Source organism: Xyrauchen texanus, chromosome 1, assembly GCF_025860055.1.
Source record: "Xyrauchen texanus isolate HMW12.3.18 chromosome 1, RBS_HiC_50CHRs, whole genome shotgun sequence".
In the NCBI taxonomy this organism is placed as follows: domain Eukaryota; kingdom Metazoa; phylum Chordata; class Actinopteri; order Cypriniformes; family Catostomidae; genus Xyrauchen; species Xyrauchen texanus.
The window spans coordinates 12,433,324-12,457,291 of NC_068276.1; the positions used below are offsets into that span (position 1 = coordinate 12,433,324).

Genomic DNA, 23,968 nt, shown 5'->3' on the forward strand with positions numbered 1-23,968 from the left:
TCACCAAATATTGACTTTTTTTGTTGTTGTTGCATTGGACAGGTCCTATGTTGTGTTTAAATGTATTTGCAAATACAATTAATTCCATTCCTTTCCCTGTTGTTCCTTATTTTCAGGCTATTCTAATTTAGCATCATGTGGGTCGTGACCAATTCAATACAAATTCTAACTCATGAATTACAAGGGAGCCAATATGTATACTAAAATTTTATATTATTATTATTATTATTATTATTAATAATATTAAATACAAATAAATGAATACATAATTCATATAAACTGATATGCCATTAGCTGGCGGCGACACGGACTCCCAACTCGTCTGCATCCCTTCCGTCAAACCCTCTCTCGCTGCCATCCTCCAAGATCAACCGAATGAAAAGAGGGAGGGAAAGAAAAAACAAGTGAGTGAGTGAAAGAAAGAAACAAGGAGAGGAGGAAGAGCGCGTTGCTCCATGCACACTCGCCTTTTGGAAGATTGAGAACACGTTTTGGATTGGACTTTTTCTTGGAGGGGACTTGTCAAAAGAAACAGCGTTTGTTGGCGTGGCGAAGGCAAACAGCCATGCACCTGAATCGAGAGGACGAGGACGGGAAAGGTGAGATATCAGTGCAGTCAGGTGCCATTATCGTACTTTGCTGGATTACTCTCGTTTGTTTTCAGGAAGAACGCACGCCCTTGAACAGCAAACAGACAGACTGTCTGTCGGAACCGGTTACCGCTCATGTACGGGTCAGGCATGTCTTTTGGAATGATCCAGCGGTGATTTGGTGCTTTTCGAGGCATTTTGTCCTGTTACATACCAGCTGTCAAACGCGCAAACAGGTGCAAACAGATCTCTATGCATTCGTTCAGATTTGCACAAGATCTCTTTTCCTTCCTTATAGCACTTGTTGTGCTTCCATGTGAGGGGAAATTAATTTACCCCCATGCCTTTGAGGGAGTTGTCATCCATGCACGCGCAAGGTCATCATCTCTCATCAAATAGTCATGGTAGGGAGACTGCGCGTGCGTTTATTAGAGACAGAAGGATGCGACTCGCTTTAATACACGTGACTTGAAATCGGTGTTAAATTCGGTCTGATCACTTTTTCATTTGCAATGCTGGGAACTGATAATGTGTCATTATGAGGACGAAGGAAGATGCCCAAATGTTGGCCTCTGCCCCCTCCTGTTGCGCGCCACCGATTGTCAGGTGGTAAAAAATAAGATAATTTTAAGATGAATTGTAACAAACATGCAAGCTGATCTAATTAGAAGATACATCATGCAACATCCGACTTTTGTGTCTGTTGCAAGACATTTGTGATATTGGACACGTATGCGCAATATTGAGGAAATATTTCGAGTATGTGAGTTAAAAAAAATTAATTATGACATATTCTGGTGTATTTCACAGTGTTGGGTTTTTCTGTTGTGGACACAGACTCGCGTTTGGCATGATGCTGTTCTGATTGGTCGACCTGAAGCGCGGGAGCGCGTTTGGCGCGTCTGTTTTCCCTCGCATGCCGGTGCCTCCCGCTCCACGTGCCCTGCTCCTTGAGAATTCCCGGCGCGTCTCTAGGTGGAGCCTGCGCGCGTGTGTATGTTTGGGATTTCACAGCTGACTGACTAATCGTTGTCCCTCGCGCGTGGACAACCCCGGTATCGTAACCGTTACAATCAACACGTGGTTTGTGTGAAGTTTGTGATGGAATGTGTTAATATTTGTGTGTGTGTGTGTGTGTGTGTGTGTGTGTGTGTGTGTGTGTGTGTGTGTGGTGGGGGGTACTCTGACAGGATTTATGGGAGACCTAAGCTTGTTGGCTGGCACACTTTTTACTCCCAATGAATATTTCTCAGGGTAGGTTTATTTTAAGTGAGTTTCTGTATAGACACATACATTAACGTGGCTGTTAAAGAGCTATTAAACATTTCCACTGTTTTTTTCCCTATGAACAAGGTGAAGCTGACTGAACATAAATTAATATTTTGCCCAAATAGTGGAACATGTGCCATATAGTATGAGGTGAGTTGGCAATTGTTCTTTAAAAATATTAAAGAAACACAAAACTGTTCAGGAAACAGCAAAACAGCTAAAAGAGAAAAAGGTAACATTCAAAAATTGTATTAAACTTTATATGTTGCAAACTGTTTTTAATTTTGTAAAATGAGATGTGCAAAACTTTTCGTAATTGACTTGTCAGTCGGTTGTTTGAAAGACTTAGCTGTGTTAAGGATAATAATGTAAAATTAGGCTCCATTATGTTAACGTCACCCCAATCAGACACGTTTCAGAGGGATATACGGATGCTAAGTACAGCATTTCAGCATGGTATCTAACGGATATTCAACCCAAAAGTTTAGGCTATATAACTATAAAACCTTATTGTACTAAACTATCAAAGTAAGAGAAGAAATAAGAAAGGCTCCTATACAGAATGGCCTAAAAGCATTTATGCCCATCCTGAATGCAGTGATGTGTTTCAATGTAACCAGGGCACTTGGGAGTCTCAGGGTGATGCAGATCACAACAGCTGCGATTGGTCAATTTATCCAGAGACCTCCTCCTATAATGATAACAAGGATATCTGTGGTAGCGTCACATTTTATCCAAAGATTATTTTAATATCTAGGCGTCATATCACATTGTATTTGGACTCGTGACCATTAAAGCAATTATCTCAATCGGGAGCATCTGCTGTTTTTTTTTTTTTTTTTTTTGCTGTTTCATGAAGTTAAAAGCGAAATGTGCCAAAATCTGTTTACAGCTTAGAAACTCTAAAAGCTTTTTTCTTCTGGCCTTTACTTGATATTAATTTGATATGGGAGTGAAATAATATGTTTTATATTCTACTCGTGAAATTTCCGATCGACACAACGATTTGACCGTATGTTTGACAGTATGTCTTCAGTCTTCTACATTTTAACATGTTCACATTAATTTTTGATGGTATAATAATTTAATAAATACTTTTGAATCCAGAAATTACATTTCTTGCATTGCTTTTGTTTATTTATGAAACATAGAGTTAGTATTATGCCTGTGTACTCACAGAACAATGCAGACATATCAACTATAAATGCAAACCAACTCGTTGGCCACTACAAGGAGCCTACGCCATAGGATCGACACAGAAGTATAAATCAGACTTAAGAAGTTGCATCTCTGAATTAATTTAAGAATTGTGTCTCCTATTAAACCCACCACCACTAAAAATATTAATGTTAGTAGTCGGCCCCACTAATCGACTAGTCAGTTGTTGGATGACTTGTCGATTAGTCGACCACCGTGGCATATCCCAAATAGTAATTAATACATTTTATAAAATTACAACATTGAAAACACATGTGAAAACACAACCTGCCCTGACTTGACATTTATGAAATATGCCATTGTCCTTAGAAACAGTTTAAACTTTCAGTTAAAATCTACCTTCATTACATAGTTGACCCTTGCCATAATGGTTTTGTTGTGTTCATTTCTTTACCCAAAAACTATTACAAAAATGTGATGATCTTGTAATTTTATAATACATTTTTTAACTAGGTGTTTGGAAACAACATACAAAAGTACTGCTAGAGAAAACAAACATTTGTGTATTTGGACTGTTGACTCAAAACCTAATAGTTACTGAGATATATCCTTTGTGACCATTTCCCCTTGTGATAACTAGCCTGGGCTTTGTTTCCCAAAAGCATTGCTAGCTTAAGTTGATCGTCAAGACCATTGGCGCCAATGGGAAATGCAGCCCTGTTCTTTACTCGTTAGCCATTGTCGCTGTATATTTATGTACGTAGGTTCTTTAAAAAAATAAAAAAAATAAACCATGGTTAATAAACACCATGGTTTCTAATGTACAGGGTTCCCATGTTCATGGAAAACCTGAAAATATGAAGGAATTTAAAAATGTAGTTTTCTGAGTGTCTATTCAGTTTAAGTAGCATCTGCCACACAGCGCAGCTATTTGCACCCCAATAGTGTGATGAACCAAAGAAACATTTGATGTCGCTGCAGTTGCATGAGGTGTAAAGATGGTGTGTGATTGTGTACTGTTTTTTTTAGCAACACAATAAACACACTGCAGTGATGCCCATACTATATGTTAGTATTTAAATGTGGGTGCAAATAATATCTGCCACTATTTGCAGTGGTGTGTAAATAGCATATACAATTATTTGCACCAGGGTGCAAATAGCATTTGTCTTTTTTTTTCCTGGAAAACTCAGGAGGTCCAGAAAAGTCATGGAAATAGGGCTGGGCGATATGGCCAAAATTGTTATCATGATAAACTTTTTCATATTGTTCGATATCGATATTTATCACGATATACATTTTACACATTGCACTTTCTTTTTTATTTCAAAGTTGAAGGAAAAAAGAAGAAAAAAAAATTCTAAATAGTCAAAATATTCTCTACAAAACTGCACAGGGGGTCCACAGACGGGGGTCTGCGGGATCTTTTACCAAAATATATATTTGTTTATTAGTTTATCAATTGAAAATGAATGTTATGAGATCATCTGTTTGTTCTGAAGCATAGTGACAGCAGTCCAGTATTTGTTGGAATATTTTTACATTAAAATGAAACATGTTTTATATTTCTTTAGATTCAGATACCCAAGTATGGGGGCATAGAAGCCCTTGTGACTGTGGAATGATGCTGAATGTGGGTTCAGGGGTGTCCCGAGAGAACACTTAGAAAACGTTTTGTATATTTTCATTAAAGTGAGAGACTAGTCTACCAACTAGTAATTTTAGTCTTTCCTTATCCGTTCCAGACATCTAATTCATTTTCACAAAATTAGAACAGAAATCGATTTGTTTATTATTAAAGTCTCATAACATGCTGATTAATAAAAATACATTTAGAAGGGAAAAAGGCAAAGCGTGCGGAGCGGGACAGGTGATGATGTATGTTTGGTGCTAGAGAACAATATTCAAGATTACAGCACAGAAAGATCAGAGCTGTTGTCCACAACACTGTTATTCTGTCGCGCTCTTCACTAGAGACGATGAGAGGGCGCAACCGTTGTCATGAAGTCTTGTGGTGCGGATGGAATCAATCCGGTGTTCGACGTAGGCTAATTGTTAGCAAGGCATCTAGCATTAGCAAGTTCATCCAGTCTGACCCTACGTTACCACTGGTGCATTGTAAGCGAAGCTGAGAGCGTTTTCAATTAATTTCTATGAAAGCCGAGCGTCATGCTCGCAAGGTGGATCGTAGGATTGGCAGCAGTGCGGAGCAAGCTTCCTCTCCTAGTGCAGTGAGTGCCTTTGAGCGGATTTCGTCCGCCCCAGTGGCAGCCTGAGAAAGCCGAACTGCTTGTGTTTTAGCAACATGCAGTAAATATCGAAAATTCCTCAAAAGCTTATCGTGGATTTTTTTATCGGGATATATATCGATATCGTTTTACCGCCCAGCCCTACATGGAAATTAGTCAAATCTAAAAATACATGTACATTTCTTATCATAAATATAAATTTTTATAGTAATGCTCTTCTTTAAAATATTAAGTCAGCTAAATGTTGCTTTTGGGTACAGTTCGACTTGCCATAAAACAAACAATAGCGATGTCTGATTTGTGAGCAAATCCTTCTTTTGAGTCAGTTCTTTTCATTGGTCTGAGTGATTAATTAGCGAATCGGTTTGAATGGGCCCTTTTCACAGACTGTGATGATGTTCCCACCTTATTTAGCAGTGTAAATCTTGAAAACTTTTTTAATTATTTAGTGTTAATGTATAACATTAAACTTTGTGTTATATTACCCATGTTTTAAAATACCAAGTTACCACAGCTGAGATGAGGTTTCTAATACAGCTGCTGAGAAAGTGACAATAAATTTGCCATCTTCTCTCCTCTGATGGTCGTAATCTACCACTCTCAATTTTTTTCTTCATTTGGAAAGGAAACATAATAGTGCCATTTTTATATTGATGTTGGAGCAAGTGGTAAGCATAAATTATTTGTGGCGTGGTCTTCCATTTACTCCTTTCAATGTTTACCCTGCAATCATTTACTTCCTTGTTCCAGAACCGGTGGTGTGAAAAGAGTACTTTCAAATCATTTTTCCTAAAATGGCTTGAAAGGTCATTGAAAAAGTCATGGAAATTAATTGGCCAAAATGTGGGGGAATCCTGACTGTAAAATCATAATAAATGAATAGGGTTCTCCATCAAACAATGCAAGAATCTTTCTGTCATTTATTTTTCTTTTAGCTATTACCAAGTTTCCACAGTTTTATTGTAGCTACAATAGCTGTAGTAACTGCTTTTGTGGTGGAAACTACCATAGTAAATATTTGTAAGGGGTGCTAATTTCTTTGAGAGTTTTATTAGCTTTATGGCTATAATCTGCTTTAGTTCAGCTTAATGTAAATACAGCTGGTATTCTCATACTGAATGTATTGCCAAGGATTTAAAACTGTACCTGACATAAGCATAATTTGTACGCAGGGATTTGGGATAGCCAGTTGGAGAAAAGCTGTGCCCAATCAACTGAACTAAGCAGCGTTTCCTCAGGTGGTTTCCATTAAATACAGACGTGGGCTCTAATGCTTTGAATGGAAACTAGACACATCCAAAAAGAGAAATGCTGCTATTTGGCAGTGGAGAAAAAAAACAGTTTTTTACTTTGACTAAGTGAACTGAAACGGTAGTTTTGTGACCATAATGACAGTTTTAAGGACAGCTGAAGAACAAACTGACAGCTCAATGAAACTCACCATTTCCCATGTGTTTCCCCTCACAATCTCGCAGACCTACCCAGTGGTGGTTTTGCAGTGCTGGTGTTCGATCAATGAAAAGAACCTATATGAGATACTGAAAAAGGTTAATATTTGACAGCTGCAAGATTTCAATCACATCAGATAATTTCACACCCCTTAATCCATCCTGTCTGTCTCTTCCTCTAGACTACCTCGCACGTAATCGCACGTCTACCTCACTAAGCTATAATTCCCCATGCAAACTATGATATTGGCCAGTATCTCCTTTTTATAAAAACCCTTTCATGCTCTCTCAAACTAAATACACATTGTTTGAAGTTAGAGAAAGATAACAACAGTTGTCTCAGACTGCTGATAGCAGAAGAGCTTTGACATATTGTGAATTCTGGACTGGATGCAGGGCCGTCTCATCGATAGGATCTTAATGCCATTGGCATTCGTGGCATGTTCTGATGTTGTAGCATTAGCGTGATAAGACAAACACAGCGAGAAGGTCAGGTGGAGGCCGCTAAGTGGATGGTGGAGGGGTTGCCAGAGTACACCTCTGGATGGAACTGGGAGAGTGCGGAGAAATGCAACGGTGGTACAGGTGCTTTTGGAGGCTCGCCAATCACTTCCCCTCAGGTTGGAGTGACATTGTGAGTTTGTAATGCTTTTAGCTCACTTCGATGATCACTGATGACCGAGGAAGGATCAGATGATGCTTACATTTGGAGCTTGATGCATCCAGACTTAAAATGTCACATAAGAGTAAATGGCTGTAGGAATTTAATGAAAGGTCCAGAGTGAGAGCTCTGTTACCGCTTTTCCACCAAAATGATGCTGGTTTTGGCAGATCCGGTGCTCGACTGGGATCTGCAGACCTTTTTCAGAACCAACAGGCATTTCCACTTACTTACTGGAAGACTACAAAACCTGCCCACAAACACACATGACACATCAGATTATATTTTGTATGATATTTAAACAACTAATGAAATTTAATCCAGGGTCTTTATGCCACCACAAAATGACATTGATGTAAAGATCAGAAGTTATTTAAATATACAGTTGGTCTATAACTAATACAATTTATTGCATTCAATTCCTTACCTTTGTATTAAGGAGTATATTTGTCCCTGGAATTGAATTTTAGAGGCACCTTTTTTCCTAACCATATTAAAACACATAGTGTGACATCCACTTATATCAATTACTTTTTAAGAAGTATTTAAGCCCATTTTAAACTAGATAGGCCTGAAAGGATAATGCCTGGGATAGAATATTATAACATATATCAAAGATTAGATTAACTGAAAACATCGCTTCGGGTGCATTTTTTTGCTCCTACAATTTTTAAATCACGGTATGATATTTAAAAAATAAAATAATTATATTTCAGATAGATAAGGTAAAAAGTGTCTGGAGTAGCTGTGCAGTGTGAAAAATATGACCCCATTCTGCCAAATCAATGACAAGCACATCTCTATTCCCTCTAGGATGACATTTTTACTCCACTGATGGTTAGGGTTAGGGCGTATGGTTCACTGTATTATATTATTTACAACTAAAAACAACTTGCTATTCGCTTTTGGTGTCATTATGTTGACATTTCACTCAGAAACATGTGTCCATAGATTTAACAACCTTTCCAGCATCGACCTCCGGGGGCAGTGTTTTAAATATCGGTAAGGCTAGATCGATTTTAGCTGAAGATCTTTCGACCTACTGTTGCCAAATTTAGAGCAATATTGTTTTGGGGTAAAAAACATAATGGGAGCCATATCGTTTTATTTTGTTTCAGTCTAGCTTTGTGTTGAGTTGTTGTTTTGAAAATTTGGTGAGGACATTATACCTTCCCATCCTCTGTCATTAGCAGTTCCTGGTTTGAGACCAGCAGGTTTAAGGGGATGGTGCAGAGTATGCCCAAAACTGCCTTGTTTTTAGACAATCTGGAAAAGAGTTATATGTTAGAGCTTTGTCCACTTGTAGGGTAACTGAGAGACCTCCTTGGTAACATATTTTAAAGATCTTATCACCAAACCTTGCACCAGCCCTCAATGCTCCTCGCTGCTATAAATCTACAGACATCTCAGTGGTTTAAGATGTGGTTGTTACAATGATCATAGAGTGAGTGCAGGTAAACCTGCAAGTCTAGGTCAGAGGCTGAATGGCAAAGTCGACAGAGATGAGAAAGTGCGAGAGAGTTTGTACACATGTCTGGGTAATTGTGTGTTAATGGTTTCCAGTCGATTGTCAAATGTCCTGCTCATGTTTCATTCAGAGTCAGAGCAAACAAGAAGTGAGAGTATTATACTGAGAAATGAGCAAGATAAAGAAAGAAAGAATGAGTGGAGGCAGACAGGCAGAGGGATGTACTTTAGATATCGAGACAAAAGCAGCCATTACTCAGATCTTGTGCATAATAGCTGTCTGAAATATTTTTTTTATCCTTAAAAGAAATTTGGCTGAATATTGCACTTTTCTCTTAAAGGCTAAAACCAGAAGATGTCCCAACATAGAGATTTAATATTACACATTTAATACAAAGTTATTGTACATGGTGGCATAATTCACACAAACCTCACATTTAACCATATTATCTCTTATTCGTTACTTCTCCAATGCAATTTGTGGGACTCAGGGTGTGCAGGTTTTATTTATTTTTCACCAGAAACTACCATGGAAGTCCTTGAAAGATATTCACTTTTTTGAGATACTTAGCAGCAAACAGGGGCGAAGCCACAAAAGGGCCAAGGTGGAACAGGTCCACCCAGACCAATCATACTTTGAATTACTTATATTAACTGAAACCCCAACCTTTAACAGAACTGTCAGAGGAGTAGAAAATGTAATCTTAGAGCGAAAATGCAACCTCCGAATCAGGCTCACTATAGTTTTTGGGACGAGAACTCATGTCTCGGAGGTTGCTTGTGCAAACTGTTGTCAGTAGCACAATAGTTAATGTGTTTACTTTTGAATTGATGCAAAAATGTCTGAGGATTATGGTACTTGTCATTAATTCTGCTGAATGGGGTCAATTTGAAAGTACGTAAACCTTCGAAACCAACATGTCGATTTCCTGTGTGATCATGTTGGAATGATGGTTGGTCCAACCAATCATAGCTATATGAATTTAATAGTTTGGAAATGAGAAAATAAAAATAAAACTACATTTGGTCATAGGCAATATTATCGTAAAGCCAATACAATATTTAATTTTATTTATTTTGTATATCCAGGTTCAGAGACTGAAACTATTATTTATTTATTTTTATTTAAAATGTTAAACGGTTGATGTGATTAGTTATCTTATACAGTATATTGTAATGTGTCTTTCTGTACTTCTCATTCGGTTGTGGTTAGCCAGCACTATTGAGTGGTTTGTACAATTAAACAGATGTGCATTATGCTTTACGTTCTGTTGGGGAGTATGAATATGAATATCACTTTGGAACAGTGGTTGGATCACTGGTTGTGTGCTCCTATTGTTCGGGTGAAACCTTAACCAGTCTGATGATATATTAAAGAAAGGTTATTGTTACTGTGCAGTAAACTGTGTAGCCGTACAGTAAGCTTTGTAAAAGTCTCATATAGGCTAAGGCAGTGGTTCTCAAATGTATTTGGTCACGCCCCCCTTTGAAACAATAATAACATTTGCACCCCCCAACCCCAATCTGAATGAATGAACATTGTTCTATTATTTTGAGAATACTTAAAATATTTGAATTATAAATCATACAAAAACAGAGGGAAAAATAAATAAATAAAAAGTGATTCTGCTGCAGGAGCAACCCCTAGGCATGAACACATTGCAAACAGAATCCTCCATCTGCATTTAAATAGCAGAATGTTTTTCTTTCAGTGGAGACATTTACACTGCATAAATATATAAATATAATAATAATAATTACAAGGATTCACACCTGTGAATGTTAATCCACCTCAGTAGTATCTATAAAAGCATTTTTAAACTCCAGTAAACTTATAGTAAGAATAAACGACTGTGATTGGTCCATCCTGGCAAGCGCTGAGAAAAGTTACAGGTACCACATGTCAGCGACAAGACTGAGGGATGAGAGGATGGTGATAGGCCGTCCCAAGTTCCAAAAGCACCATACAAGTCATCCTTATCTCTTGTGCCTTATATATAAATTCTTCTGAAGCCATTCGATAGTGTTGTGTGAGGGACCGACCGAAATAGTAGTGTTAATTAATCATTTCCCCCATTTGAAACGGGCGTATGCAAGTTTCCCCAGGGCGCACCACACATTGAGAACATCTGGGCCATTGTGGTTGTTCATATTTCATTCTGGTCAGGTGGGCTCTCTTTCCTTTATAAATAGGTGGTTCCAGAATATGATATAATCTAAAGCTACCTTCGGTGAGTTACCGAAATGGTTTAAATTCCCTGGTTAGGCATTCTGGGCGGAAACAGGAAAGTCCTATTTTTGTCCAGTTATTTTTGATGAATAGACATTTTCAGGGTGACAGCATTTTTAGCATAAACTCTGACACCAGTAACCTGCTTCGCACACAAACTATTCAATATGATGTTCTCTGAAGGAGCTCAGTACAGTCCCTCTCTCATTCATTATCCAAGAGCTGGGTCTCTACATCTGAGAAAGAGAGAGAGATCTCAGACTGAGTGCTAGCGTACGTCAGTGTGTGTTTGAGCTTTTGTGTCATGTTATGCAACTGTCTCTGGATCTGTTCAGTCACACTGGGATTCTGGGATGCGTTTATGTTCGGTCACGTCAGCACACCTCAATTTCCCTCCCTTTATCCTCTTCCCTCGTCTCCTCTCATCCTCTCCTCTCTTTGCCCCACTTTCTCCTCCTCTTTGTTGATCTCTTTATCTTCATAGCAACCACGCCTGTTGCCTTTCTTTGGTCTAAACAGTTTATTTCTAGCTTTTATTGTGAAAAGTAAAATCACCAACACTTTATCATGGAGAACATAGTTGAAAAATTAAAGAATAGAGGTAGGCTTTATGGAAAAAGAGAGAGATGAGGAGCAAGGTCAAAGCTGTTGCCCATGCAGAACGCTTAGGTGTTGCTATATGGTTGGCAGAGCATTTCTAAGTGGTTGCTAGATTGCTGTCTCAGCAAACACCACTAATAATTAGGGCTGGGTGGTATAGTACAGTTCATTATATTATTAAATACTATATTATAAAAAATTAGAGACAAAGAAGGATTTGAGAGTCTTATAAGAAATTTAATATCCAAATAAAGTGCATTAGAACCATCTTAATGTGCCAGGAAAAATCCTTGTGGATACTGTATTTAATGAATTGCCAGCCTTACTAATATAATGTTTTAATAGAGAATGGTAGTATGGAAAAAGATTGTGCTAGCTCAAATAATGGAGAGATCGGTAGAGAATATTAGAGAAGCCATGGCAGCAGTGTTCTGTAATAATATCAAGTAGGAAAGGATTTTGAAGGGAATGAGGGAAACAGTCAAAGAGTTAGTAGTGAGACTCAGTCAGAACTGTGAAAGGGATTGATGGCGATGAGAGGCATGAAAAGAGAGAGAGAGAGAGAGAGAGAGAGAGAGAGAGAGAGAGAGATGGGAGTGAGGTGGAGGGCTACTGATTTGCCAAGCATTTGTTTTGTAGAGAAATGGAGAACCATTTTCACACAGTGAATTCAGCATCAGAATTCCGCATACTGGAATATATGTACATTTTTGGCAGCGTTGATCGTATTAGAAATGCTGTTTAAATATTTCAAGAGATGGCCATTTGGCCTGAGGAAATGTCTGTGTCAGAATGAAAGAACCAACACAAGCGGCTGTGGGGTTTTCAAGTTAAAGGAATATTCCAAGTCAATACAAGTTAACCTCAATTGACAGCATTTGTGGCATAATGTTTATTACCACTAAATTTTGTTTTATCTTATCCCTCCTTTTCTTTAAAAAAAGCAAAAATCTGGGTTACAGTGAGGCACTTACAATGGAAGTGAATGGGGGCCAATCAGTAAATGTTGAAATATGAACTGTTTCAAAAGTATAGCAACAAGATGTGTACAATATGTGTTAACATGATTAGTGTGATAAAATCACTAAGTAACCTTTTCTTTGTAAAGTATAGCCAATTTTACAACTTCGATGCCATGGCGATGTAGTCAACAAATTTAAAACTCCTAAAACAATTGTAAACATGATCATTTAAACAACTTACAGCTCAAATAATGCATGAGTTTTAACAGAACAATTAAGGTTAGTGCTTTTATAAAATGATATGCTTCACATTTCTGCCTTTAAACCCTCTATAAATTGGCTACATTCCAATTTTTAGTGCCTCACTTTGTAATTTTTGCTTTTTTATTTTAAGAAAAGAAGGGATGTGGTTTCAGTAGCCCAGCGAGTAAAGACGCTGACTACAACCCCTGGAGTCGCGAGTTCCAGGGTGTGCTGAGCGGAGAATAGCGTGAAGCCTCCACACTCACTATGTCTCTGCGGTAATGCGCTCAACAAGCCACGTGATAAGATGTATGAATTGACGGTCTCAGACGTGGAGGAAACTGAGATTCGTCCTATGCCACCTCGAGGACTTAGAGCACATTGGGAATTGGGCATTCCAAAATGGGGAGAAAATCAAAAAAGAAAAAAAGTAGAAATAATATTTATGTCACAAATGCTGTCATTTGAGTTTTACTTCTACTGAATGCGGAATATTCCTTTAATGCACTTATACATTAGAGCAGAGGTTGGCAACCTTTTTGACTTGGAGTGCCATTTTTTTATTGTTCTGGCTAATGGCTGTGCTTTTTGTACCCCACGATGTGGGTTTATGTTTTCTCTCTTAATCGTTTAATGTAGTTTTGAGTGTGAGGCTGACCGAAGCAAAGTGGGCGCATTTACTCGGATGCTTAACCGAAAGTGACACGTTTCCAGCTTTTGATGAGCTAATGGCTCGCACGTGCTGCACGAGTCTGTTGGGTATACTGCATTTTGTTTAGCCTCCCATTCAGCTCATAAAAACACGCTGCATGATCATAAGGAAGGATTACATCAAGATGTAGATTAGAAAGCTACTCTCTCGCCGTTGCTGGCATGCCAGTGATTACTGTGCCATAGGTTGCCGACCCCTGCATTAGAGTGTACGTTACGCAATAGAATGCTGCAAATCCACTGATTTCAATGGGGATGGTGCATTGCAGGGACTTCGACAACAAGTTAAGTTTTGCTGATGAAATCGGCCTGTGCTTACAAAAATTTTAAACCAATGCCACCAGTGGCCGATGCTGGAAGTGTTGTTTAGGTGAAATGTCCACAGGGTGGTGCCAAAAGTGAGTTTTAGCTGTAAATGTCATAAAACAGTCAACTGGAATGCATATGTTATTAACCTTATTCCATAACTCAACCCCCAACCTTAAACCTAACTGTCAGTGGAGTAAAATCTTTATTTTAGATAGAAAATGCAACCTCAAAATCCTACTCACCAATGTTTATGAGCACGCATATATTTTCTGGTTCTCTTACGAGAGGTTCTCTCGTATTGCGTAAGCTAGCTTACGCTACGGGAAAGATTCATCTTTTCTGAGATATTGAAGCCAAAAAATTATCCTTAATTTTGTATCCATTGTCAACGCAGTGCGGCAGCTGCAGACCTTGAGCGGGCTAGCTAGCGAGCTCATTGGTTGCTCTGCGGCAACTGCTGCAGCCTATAGACGAGCTTGGGCTGAACTCGCATCCAATGAGAGGCGTCCGGCGCTCACTGCATCAAAGCCCGCCAAAAGGGCGTGACTAGAGTGCATATAAGCGTAGTTCGTAGGCTGGAACCCTGATTTTCATCTCTTCAGCGAAGCTCTTCGCATCACTGAACCGGAAGCCGCGTCGCCGTTCGAGGGGCATCAAGCAAGCGTGGACAGGCTCGAAGAAGCCGGCCGTCTTTGCCACCTTCAGCCGTCCTGCGAGCTACGCCATCCGGCGACGAATCCTTTTTAAAAGCAAGCTAGTTCTTAAAGAACTTCACAAAAGAGTACGAGCGTCTTTTTTAAGATGCCTCGCTCCACTTGCGCCTCATGCCGCGCTCCTCTCAGCACCGGAGACCGCCACATCTTCTGCGCTCTCTGCCTGGGACTGGGGCATGCAGAGCTCGCCCTCGCCGGGCGGATGCGATCTCTGCGAGGAGCTGCCGATGTCGACCCTGCGGGCTCGACTCGAAGCGCTCAGGACCGAAGCCACCGCGCCGCCTTCCGTTCAGCTGCGCAGAAAAAAGCGCCACTCTCAAAGGCTGCCGGAAACAGTGGTAGAAGCGATTGCCTCGCCGGAGCCCATCCCTCGAGCATCGCCTTCACCCTCCCCGCCCACCCGGACGCGCAGTTGCCGCCGAGCGGCTGCTCTGCTGCCATCTCGGACGAAGAAGCGGAGGATAAGGGCTGTTCCATCATGGCTTCGGACAGCGAGGAGTGGTCAGGCTCACATGCCTCCTCCTCGGCCCAGGAATCCAGCAGGACCCTCGCCGGAGTCGAAGGTGAACTAACACGCCTCCTCACACAGGCCGGCGACCGCCTCGGGCTCGAGTGGTCACCGCCCCTTGAGCAGGCACCCAACAGACTTGACGGCTGCTTTCTACGCGCCTATTCCGCCGCCGGCCAAGCTGCATCTGCTCTGCACTCTATGGCCGTCCTACAAATCCTCCAAGCGGACCTTCTGCGGGAGTGGGATGAGGAAAGCAGGTATCCAGAGGCGGTTGCAGACATACGGAGTGCTACGGACCTCGCCCTCCGCGCTACCAAAGCTGCAGCCCAAGCTATAGGGAAGTGCATGGCCGCGCTGACTGTGACCGAGAGACATCTGTGGCTAATGCTAGCCGACATGGGAGAAGCAGAGCACTCTACGTTCCTCAACGCACCGCTCTCTCCATCCGGTCTCTTCGGCTCCGCGGTGAGTGGTATCATTGACCAGTTTTCAGAGGTCCAAAAAGCCACACAAGCCATGAATCTCCTTCTGCCTCGTCACGCTAGCTCCTCTGCAGGCCGCCCACGTGAGCCTCCTGCACAAGCCTCTTCACAGCGCCCAGCTCAACAAAGCCAGACTTCTCAGCGTCGACAGGGCGGACTGCCCTGACTGCCGCCCCTCCGCGGGCCTCGGACTAGAATTGCGCTGAAACCTGAACAACCGAAGTCCTCCTAGCTTTGTTGCCAAAACGACGGATCAGTCCCGCTGCGGCCGGACCACCGTCAAAGCTTCGCCCCCTGTCAATCCCCTTCCTTCAGGCTACTACAGTGGTAGATTCAGCAGCCAACAAGCCGGTGTTAACGCCTGCTTGCCTGCGCTGAAACGCCGTTTTCACGGCGACCCAAATAAATCTGGTAAAGAGCAAGCATGCCATATGTGTAGAAAATGTGCCCACAACCCAGTGTTCACCTCTACACACAAGCATTACACATCCCGTGTCCATACCAGAGAGCAAACATGTCTTATGTGTAGAAAATGTGCCCACAATCCAGTGTTCACCCCTACACACAAGCATTACACATCCCGTGGCCCTATCACGGCACACTCACATAAAGCGGTTACTGAACCGCCGAGTGTTAGGGTTAATAAACGCACCCACCGAATCCGTGCGCGTGCCCATTCTCTGGCCGCTCTGTCACACGACCAGCCTTATGTGTAGCAAATGTGCCCACAATCCAGTGTTCACCTCTACACACAAGCATTACACGCTCCGTGTCCCCATCAGAGCACACTCAAAAGCGGTTACTGAACCACTCGAAGTGTTAGAGTCAATAAATGCGCTCACAAATACGCGCGCGCGCCCATTCTCTGCCCGCTCTGTCACACGGCCAGCAAACACTTCTCTGTATGTAAGTCCCATGCCCGTGACTATGCTTGCGTATCACTTAACAGACGTGACTCTTTCCCCATTCACCTCAATCGGAAGTCACTCACAGAACAGCCTGTCCATGCTGTCTGCGAAGCAGTCCAACATAAGCACAGTAAGCGTGCTCACACATTCTGTTCAGCTGCTGTGTGCGGCAATCAGAGCGATTTGGCCACTCACCCTCTAACATTACGCTTCAAAGCGTGGGAAGATATTCCAGGGATATCCGAATGGGTGTTAAGCACAATAAAACAGGGCTATTTGCTACAGTTCGATCGCCGTCCTCCTCGCTTCAGAGCGTGCTCGAAACTACTGTGAACACGGAAGCAGCGTGCATGCTTCGTTCAGAAATAGCAAACCTTCTGTGCAAAAGGGCCATAGAGAGAGTGCCGCCTCCCTGAGCTGAGTCGGGGTTTTACAGCCGTTATTTTCTTGTCCCCAAGAAAGACGGTGGCCTCAGACCAATATTAGATCTCAGGGTTTTGAACAAAGCGCTTGCAAAAAGACCGTTCATAATGCTTACAACCAGCAAACTCCTCGTGCATGTGCGCCAGGGGGACTGGTTTATTTCTCTCGATCTGAAAGATGCATACTTTCAGATTCAGATAAATCCCCGTCACAGGCCATTCTTGAGATTCGCCTTCGACGGCCAGGTTTATCAATACACCGTCCTTCCGTTCGGCCTGTCCTTAGCACCCCGTACTTTCACGAAGTGCATGGACGCGGCGCTCGCACCCCTGCGGAGTCACTTTGCGAATTCTGAACTATTTGGACGATTGACTGATTTTGGCACAATCACATACGGAGCTTCTGTCTCACAGGACAGTTCCCCTCAGTCATCTGAACAGTTTGGGCCTTGCAGTCAATTGGACCAAGAGCTCACTACAGCCCAGTCAGACAATTTCCTTCCTTGGAATAGAACTAGACTCAGTGGCAATGACGGCTCGCTTATCTACACAGCGCGCGCGCCGTGTGCAGCGACTAGCCGCGTCATTTCAGATGAACAGCCTCACACCTCTGAAGAAGTTTCAGAGAGTGCTAGGCTACATGGCCTCAGCCGCAGCAGTACTTCAACTGGGTTTACTGCGCATGCGCCGCTTCAGCATTGGCTAAACACCCACGCGTCTCGCTGGGCTTGGGCCACAGGCCGCCAGCCAATCAGAGTGACTCAGACCTGTATTTCAGCTCTGCAGCCCTGGACAGTGGCCGAGTGGTATCAGCGGGGAGTGATGATGGGAGCTGTATCTCACCGAAAAGTCATCTCGACAGACGCGTCCAACACGGGTCGGGCGCGGTCTGCGAGGGCTCTCCGGTTTTTGGCCTATGGTCAGTTCAGGAAAAGCTCCTTCACATAAATTGTCTGGAAATGATAGCGGTCGAGTACGCGCCGTGCGCTTCCTCCCGATCATTCAGGGTCACCACGTCCTGGTCCGCTCGGACAACAGGTCTGTGGTATCCTATCTAAACCGTCAGGGCGGTGTCAGATCCAGGAACCTCTTCCATCTGACGAAACGCATACTGAGTTGGTCCCAGCGCCACCTGCGCCGCTGAGGGCGACGCGACGTGCCAGGCCACCTGAACGACGGCCCAGACAGACTGTCCAGAGACAATATTCCCCAAGGGAATGGTCCCTGCACGCTCAAACAGTCCAGACGTTATGGCGCATATTCGGCAGAGCAGAGATAGACCTCTTTGCGTCAGAAGAGAACTCTCACTGCCCAATATTTTTCTCGAAAAGCGAGGACGCGCTGGCCCAGGACTGGCCTAACCACCCGCTTTTCGCCTTCCCTCCCATCTCGCTATTGCCACAGGTAATGCAGAGGATCAGGGAAACGCGCCACTCGGTGCTCCTCATAGCCCTGCGCTGGGAGAATCAAACATGGTTCCCGGAGCTTACGCAGCTGTCACTGACAGCGCCGTGGCCCATCCCAGTGAGAGCAGATCTCCTCTCGCAAGCTCGCGGAACGATCTGGCATCCCCACCCAGAGCGCTGGGCGCTACACGCGTGGGTGATCAACGACTACCCGTCGCTTTGCCAGAAGGAGTAATAAACACCGTCATACACGCTAGAGCCCCCTCCAGGAGAAGACTCTATGCGTCAAAATGGTCTGTGTTTTCAAAATGGTGCACCGACAGAGACCTGGACCCACGGACATGTGGGGTGTCGCCGCTGCTCGTGTTTTTACAAGAGCTACTGGATAAGGGCAGATCCCCATCCACGCTCAAAGTGTACGTGGCGGCCGCCACGGCGTTCGCTGAACCCCTGCACGGCCAGTCACAGGGTAAAAACGAGCTGGTCATCCGCTTCCTCAGGGGAGCTAGAAGGATGAACCCTCCGCGCCCCCCATCGGTTCCTATCTGGGACCTTTCTATAGTTCTCGAAGCTATGAAAGCCCCCCCTTTCGAACCGCTTCAATCCATGGATGTGAAACACCTCTCACTTAAAACCGTTTTTCTAACTGCACTATCATCAGTTAAATGGGTGGGAGACCTTCACGCGCTGTCTGTCAGCGCTGCGTGTCTTGAGTTTGGACCAAGTGACTCCAAGGTCATTTTAAAGCCTAGACACGGCTGTGTCCCCAAGGTGGTCGGTACTCCTTTCAGAGCACAGATCATTTCCTTGTCGGCGCTACCAGCATCTGATAGCGAACGCGACGCCAATCTCCTTTGCCCAGTCAGAGCACTGAGATTGTATACTGCGCGCTCCGCATCTTTCAGAAGCTCCGAGCAGCTTTTCGTTTCGTTCGGAGGGCGCACCAAAGGTCTCACCGCCTCAAAACAGACACTGTCCAGATGGATAGTGGACGCTATTGCTGCCGCGTACGCGTCAAAAGACCTACCATGCCCCCTAGGCATTAAGGCTCACTCCACTAGAGGCATGGCCTCCTCGTGGGCATGGTCCAGCGGGATTTCCATTCACGACATATGTGTGGCAGCGGGCTGGGCTTCCCCCTCCACCTTTGTCAGATTTTACAATCTCGAAGTACCCACTCCCTGGTGAGCTGCATTAATGGGACACAGTCCACACAGACCGGCACCGGCGCTCTGTCTATGTGCTTATGTACTACACACACACTGGCCCGCACTCTTGCCGGCCAAATATTAATTCCCCACTCACAAGGGCTCCCCCGGGTCCCCCTTAATTCCCTGGGGCTCATGCAGTGGATGCTTGGCACGCACGGTGTTGACAAAGGGTTCCCGTAGCGTAAGCTAGCTTACGCAATACGAGAGAACCTCTCGTAAGAGAACGAATCGGTTACTAACGTAACCTCGGTTCTCTCTAGATGAGGGAACGAGTATTGCGTAACCGCCGTGCTTCGCGCCACGCAGCCATTTTTCGCTTCATTCAATGAAAACCAGGGTTCCAGCCTACGAACTACGCTTATATGCACTCTAGTCACGCCCTTTTGGCGGGCTTTGATGCAGTGAGCGCCGGACGCCTCTCATTGGATGCGAAGTTCGCCCAAGCTCGTCTATAGGCTGCAGCAGTTGCCGCAGAGCAACCAATGAGCTCGCTAGCTAGCCCGCTCAAGGTCTGCAGCTGCCGCACTGCGTTGACAATGGATACAAAATTAAGGATAATTTTTTGGCTTCAATATCTCAGAAAAGATTAATCTTTCCTGTAGCGTAAGCTAGCTTACGCAATACTCGTTCCCTCATCTAGAGAGATCCGAGGTTACGTTAGTAACCGATTCGTTTCTAAAGAACCATGAGCCGGATTCACAAAAATGTTCTTAAGAAGAAAATTAAGAAAGATCTTAGGGTAAATAATAGGAAGTTCGTAAGAATCTTCCTAAGTGCAATTATTGAAAAATTCTTAAGAAGTTCTGAAATAATTTCTTAAGAATATTGAATCTTAATGTAAAGTGTGTGAGATATGTTAGTTTAACAACATTAACCGTCAAAGGACCATTCACTTGCTGTTAACCACATGAATTCACTTGCATTGAATGGACCTACAGAGCTGAGATATTTGTCTAAAAATATTTGTTTGTGAGAGAAAGCCATACACATCTGGGATGGCATGAAATTGAGTAAATGATGAGAGAATTTTCATTTTTCTTTTAAATATTAGTGCTGCATGTTGAGATTTTACATTTTAAAGTCATTTTCATTCTATTCTGAGCAAACACTTTCCATGTAAACTAGGCTCATTACAAAATTTTGCTATTTGCCCGGCACAATTAACATTGCACTATTACCTCCCGAGGAAACCAGGTGGTGAACTGGATTTGATCTAAAAAAATATAATACGTACAGTAAGAAAGAAAATCATAGAGCGACTTGAGAGTGAGCAAATCATAAAATGTTTCATTCATGGGTGAACTATATGTGTAACGTAGTAGTAGAAGCAAATAGACATCTAATATCCTGAGGTGCAGGTCATGGCACTATGAACTATTTCAGTAAACATAATCCATTCTGATCTCTTCAGTATGAAAGTGTGTGAGTAGACCTAGTATTTGTAAAATCCTCAGATTGGAATTAACCTGGTCAAGGGAAGACCAGGCAGGAGGGGTGAGAGCAAGAGAGAATGCGAGCACCAGAGTAGAGGTCAGTAGCACAGTGTGGGCAGATTGAATTGATGAGCCCTTTGTAATGTACATTTCACATAGACAACAGGAAGTGACAAGAAGCATTAATATAGCATTAATACAGATTATTATAGAAATTAAATAATTTTTAACTGTAACTGTAAATAAATGCCGTAGTTGTTGTTTTTAGGACAGTGCTATTTTAAAACTGCTTTAACATGACTCATTCAATGAGATTTTGCATTTATTCATTTGGACATGACCTCAGTTGTAAATGCCATGCTCTACCTGCTGAGCTACAGCATAGCTGAAATTCAGAGCTGAAATATGTCAGCCATTACAATAGTAAAGTGATTTTTGGGAGAGCACTGACAAAGTGATCTAAGACTGTGAAGAAGAGGGTGCTGGAGAATTTTTTTTTAAGATTCTTATTCAGTCTATTAGGGTGTAACTATTAGACTTTATTTTTGTTACAACTGTGAAAGTTGTGGTTAAAGGTTTCTAAATGTGTTTAGGATATTAGTATTTTTTATAACAAATGCCATAGTTAATTTTTTTTAGAAAAGACTAACTTCTAAGCAGAAGATTGCCAGTTCGATCCCTAGAGCCACCACCATTGTGCCCTTGAGCAAGGCACTTAAATCCAGGTTGCTCCAGGGGGATTGTCCCTGTAATAAGTGCTCTGTAAGTCGTTTTGGATAAAAGTGTCTGCCAAATGCATAAAGGTAAATGACTATCAACATTAACCTAACCGCAGTAATGTGGAGCCATTCATGGTCTTACCTGTGGTAATGGCCTTATTATTACAAATGCTACTGTTAAACAATATAGAAACATTTTGTTATAGCTAGTGAAAATGCTGAGTGGCTTGTGACCATAGAAACTACTAGACACAGTGGCTGGTGTGCCAAAAAAGCTCATTTTAAATCCAGGGTAAGGAGGTAGGTTTTGTTGATTTAAAACTCAATAGAGCATTAACCTTCAAAACCTAATTTGTTTGGGAGAAAATTGTACTCGCATTTAGAGCCACACTGTAGACATTTCACCTCAAAACTGTTGTGTTACATGTACCATGTGGCGGTAAGTGTTTCGTTTTGCATAACATTTCCCCATGATTTTAGGCTTCTTTGCTCTGAACTCTTGTTGCTCATGCTATAATACTTGATGGCACAATCATTTACAAAAAAATACATTGTATTTATATATACTTTCTTTGTAGATTGTCACAGTTGATCCTTTATTTTATTTAAGAGTTCCATGTTAAAAGAGTTCCAGTTTCAGATAGCATTGATAATTTGATTACTGCCTGACAACCCCAGTGTATCCACATCAGATTGCTTTACAAAAACATCTTTACCTGTAGACACTGTCTGCTAGTATGGAACAGTGGTGTTAGCCTGTCAGTGTGTCATCTGCCAAAATGACAGATGACAGCTGCAGTCTTGGATGCGCTGGACAAAAATACAAAACACAAAAGCAGCTGGAACCAAATAAATCCAATATCTTAATTCAGTTTCAATGAGTTGGTATCTTGCAGTGTTGGGCTGACGGGTGGTCAGTCTAATATGAGCGGATCACATTAAGTAATTGCCAATTTAGTGAACAGTTTTCTGTTATCTTTGCGTAACGACTGTTTGACTCGTGTGACATTTGCAAGGACAAGAATGAAAAATTACAGAATCTATGATGTAATGACAGCACGGATCACGCATGTGCATTTTTCTTGCTAGGCAAGTCTTTCCCAACCTCTAGACACACAAGCAAAGGTTCATCTCTACAGAAGCTATTTAGCTGATTTAAAAGGATAGTGGCACTGATATATAATATAGACCTGGATTGCTGATGACGTCAAAAGAGTGAAGACACTGCACTGCCATTTTGCTATGCCCAAACATTCCAATGTCCCTGTTGACTTAATAGGAAATCATCTAATTTCAGTGAGCAAACATTGGACATTCAATCACCGATTTTATATCTGAAATCGGCATGTACATCCCTACAATGCAAACATCTCACGCATGTAATTATTTATTTTATGTATTATTCTGTGTCTTGAAAGCCCAAGCAAGTTATGTATATCTATATCAAATAGTATCCTGCTCTAACAAACTTTATCGGCGAAGTTTAGATCAGATGAATGTAAAAAAGTTAACAGAAACTGAGGTAAGATACAAAGAGACAATTTCCGACTTATTTATTGTCAATCATCAAAGTGTTTGTTCAGAGCAGCTTGTTTTATGTTTTCATCAAAAAGTGCCTTTTTCTCATGGTCAGTTGAGTTGGCATGCTCTCTCTCTCGCCCTCTATCACACATGCAGTGGGCGCTGAGATCGAGGGAGACAAGCTAAGCTGGTTAAAATTAAACTGATACACTAGGTTTAAATGGCAAACAGAGACAGAAATGTGACAGAGAGAGAGAGATTTACGAACATCTGTCCGACAGCTGTGTGTGTTTGTCTTTTTGGTTCAGTTTATAATTCAAATATTATTTATATAATGAAACTGGTTCTCGCCTCTTCCTTGCCCATTTTACACTGGTGCCAAAATCCTGGAAGGAGGAGGGATGCGCCGTAGTAGAGTCCTCGCCACTACCATCCACCCCAATGGAGCAGCCGCGGCCATCTGCCGAGGGACAGAGGAGGCCGGCCATCTGAGAGCGGACGAACGGCCGCCGACCGTGTAGGGAGAAGGGGCTACTAGCCAACCGCCACTTCCACGGTTGGGGGGAGACCCCTACCAGCCGCTAAACATGGCGGGTCGTGACGACCGCGAGCGGGGAGAGGCTCCCGGCTGACCGCCTGGAGCGGGAGCGCCTGTTTCCCGAGAACGCGCCGCAAGGCACGCAATTCCCCAGGGAAAGTGGGGGGGGAGTGTTGTCCGTCATGCCGGCCTGAGAGAATGAGGGAG

The 23,968-nt window shown here is 42.6% G+C and overlaps 1 protein-coding gene across 1 annotated transcript in view; it reads left to right on the forward strand.

Moving 5' to 3' along the window:
• The first annotated feature begins 444 nt into the window (after positions 1-444).
• The window catches only part of LOC127647336 (synaptotagmin-7-like), a 223,042-nt gene continuing 199,518 nt past the window's right edge, over positions 445-23,968 (forward strand). Inside the window, exon 1 of the mRNA XM_052131520.1 lies at positions 445-599. Coding sequence (XP_051987480.1) covers positions 566-599 — 34 coding nt within the window. The 5' untranslated portion in view covers positions 445-565. The remainder of the gene's footprint in view (positions 600-23,968) is intronic.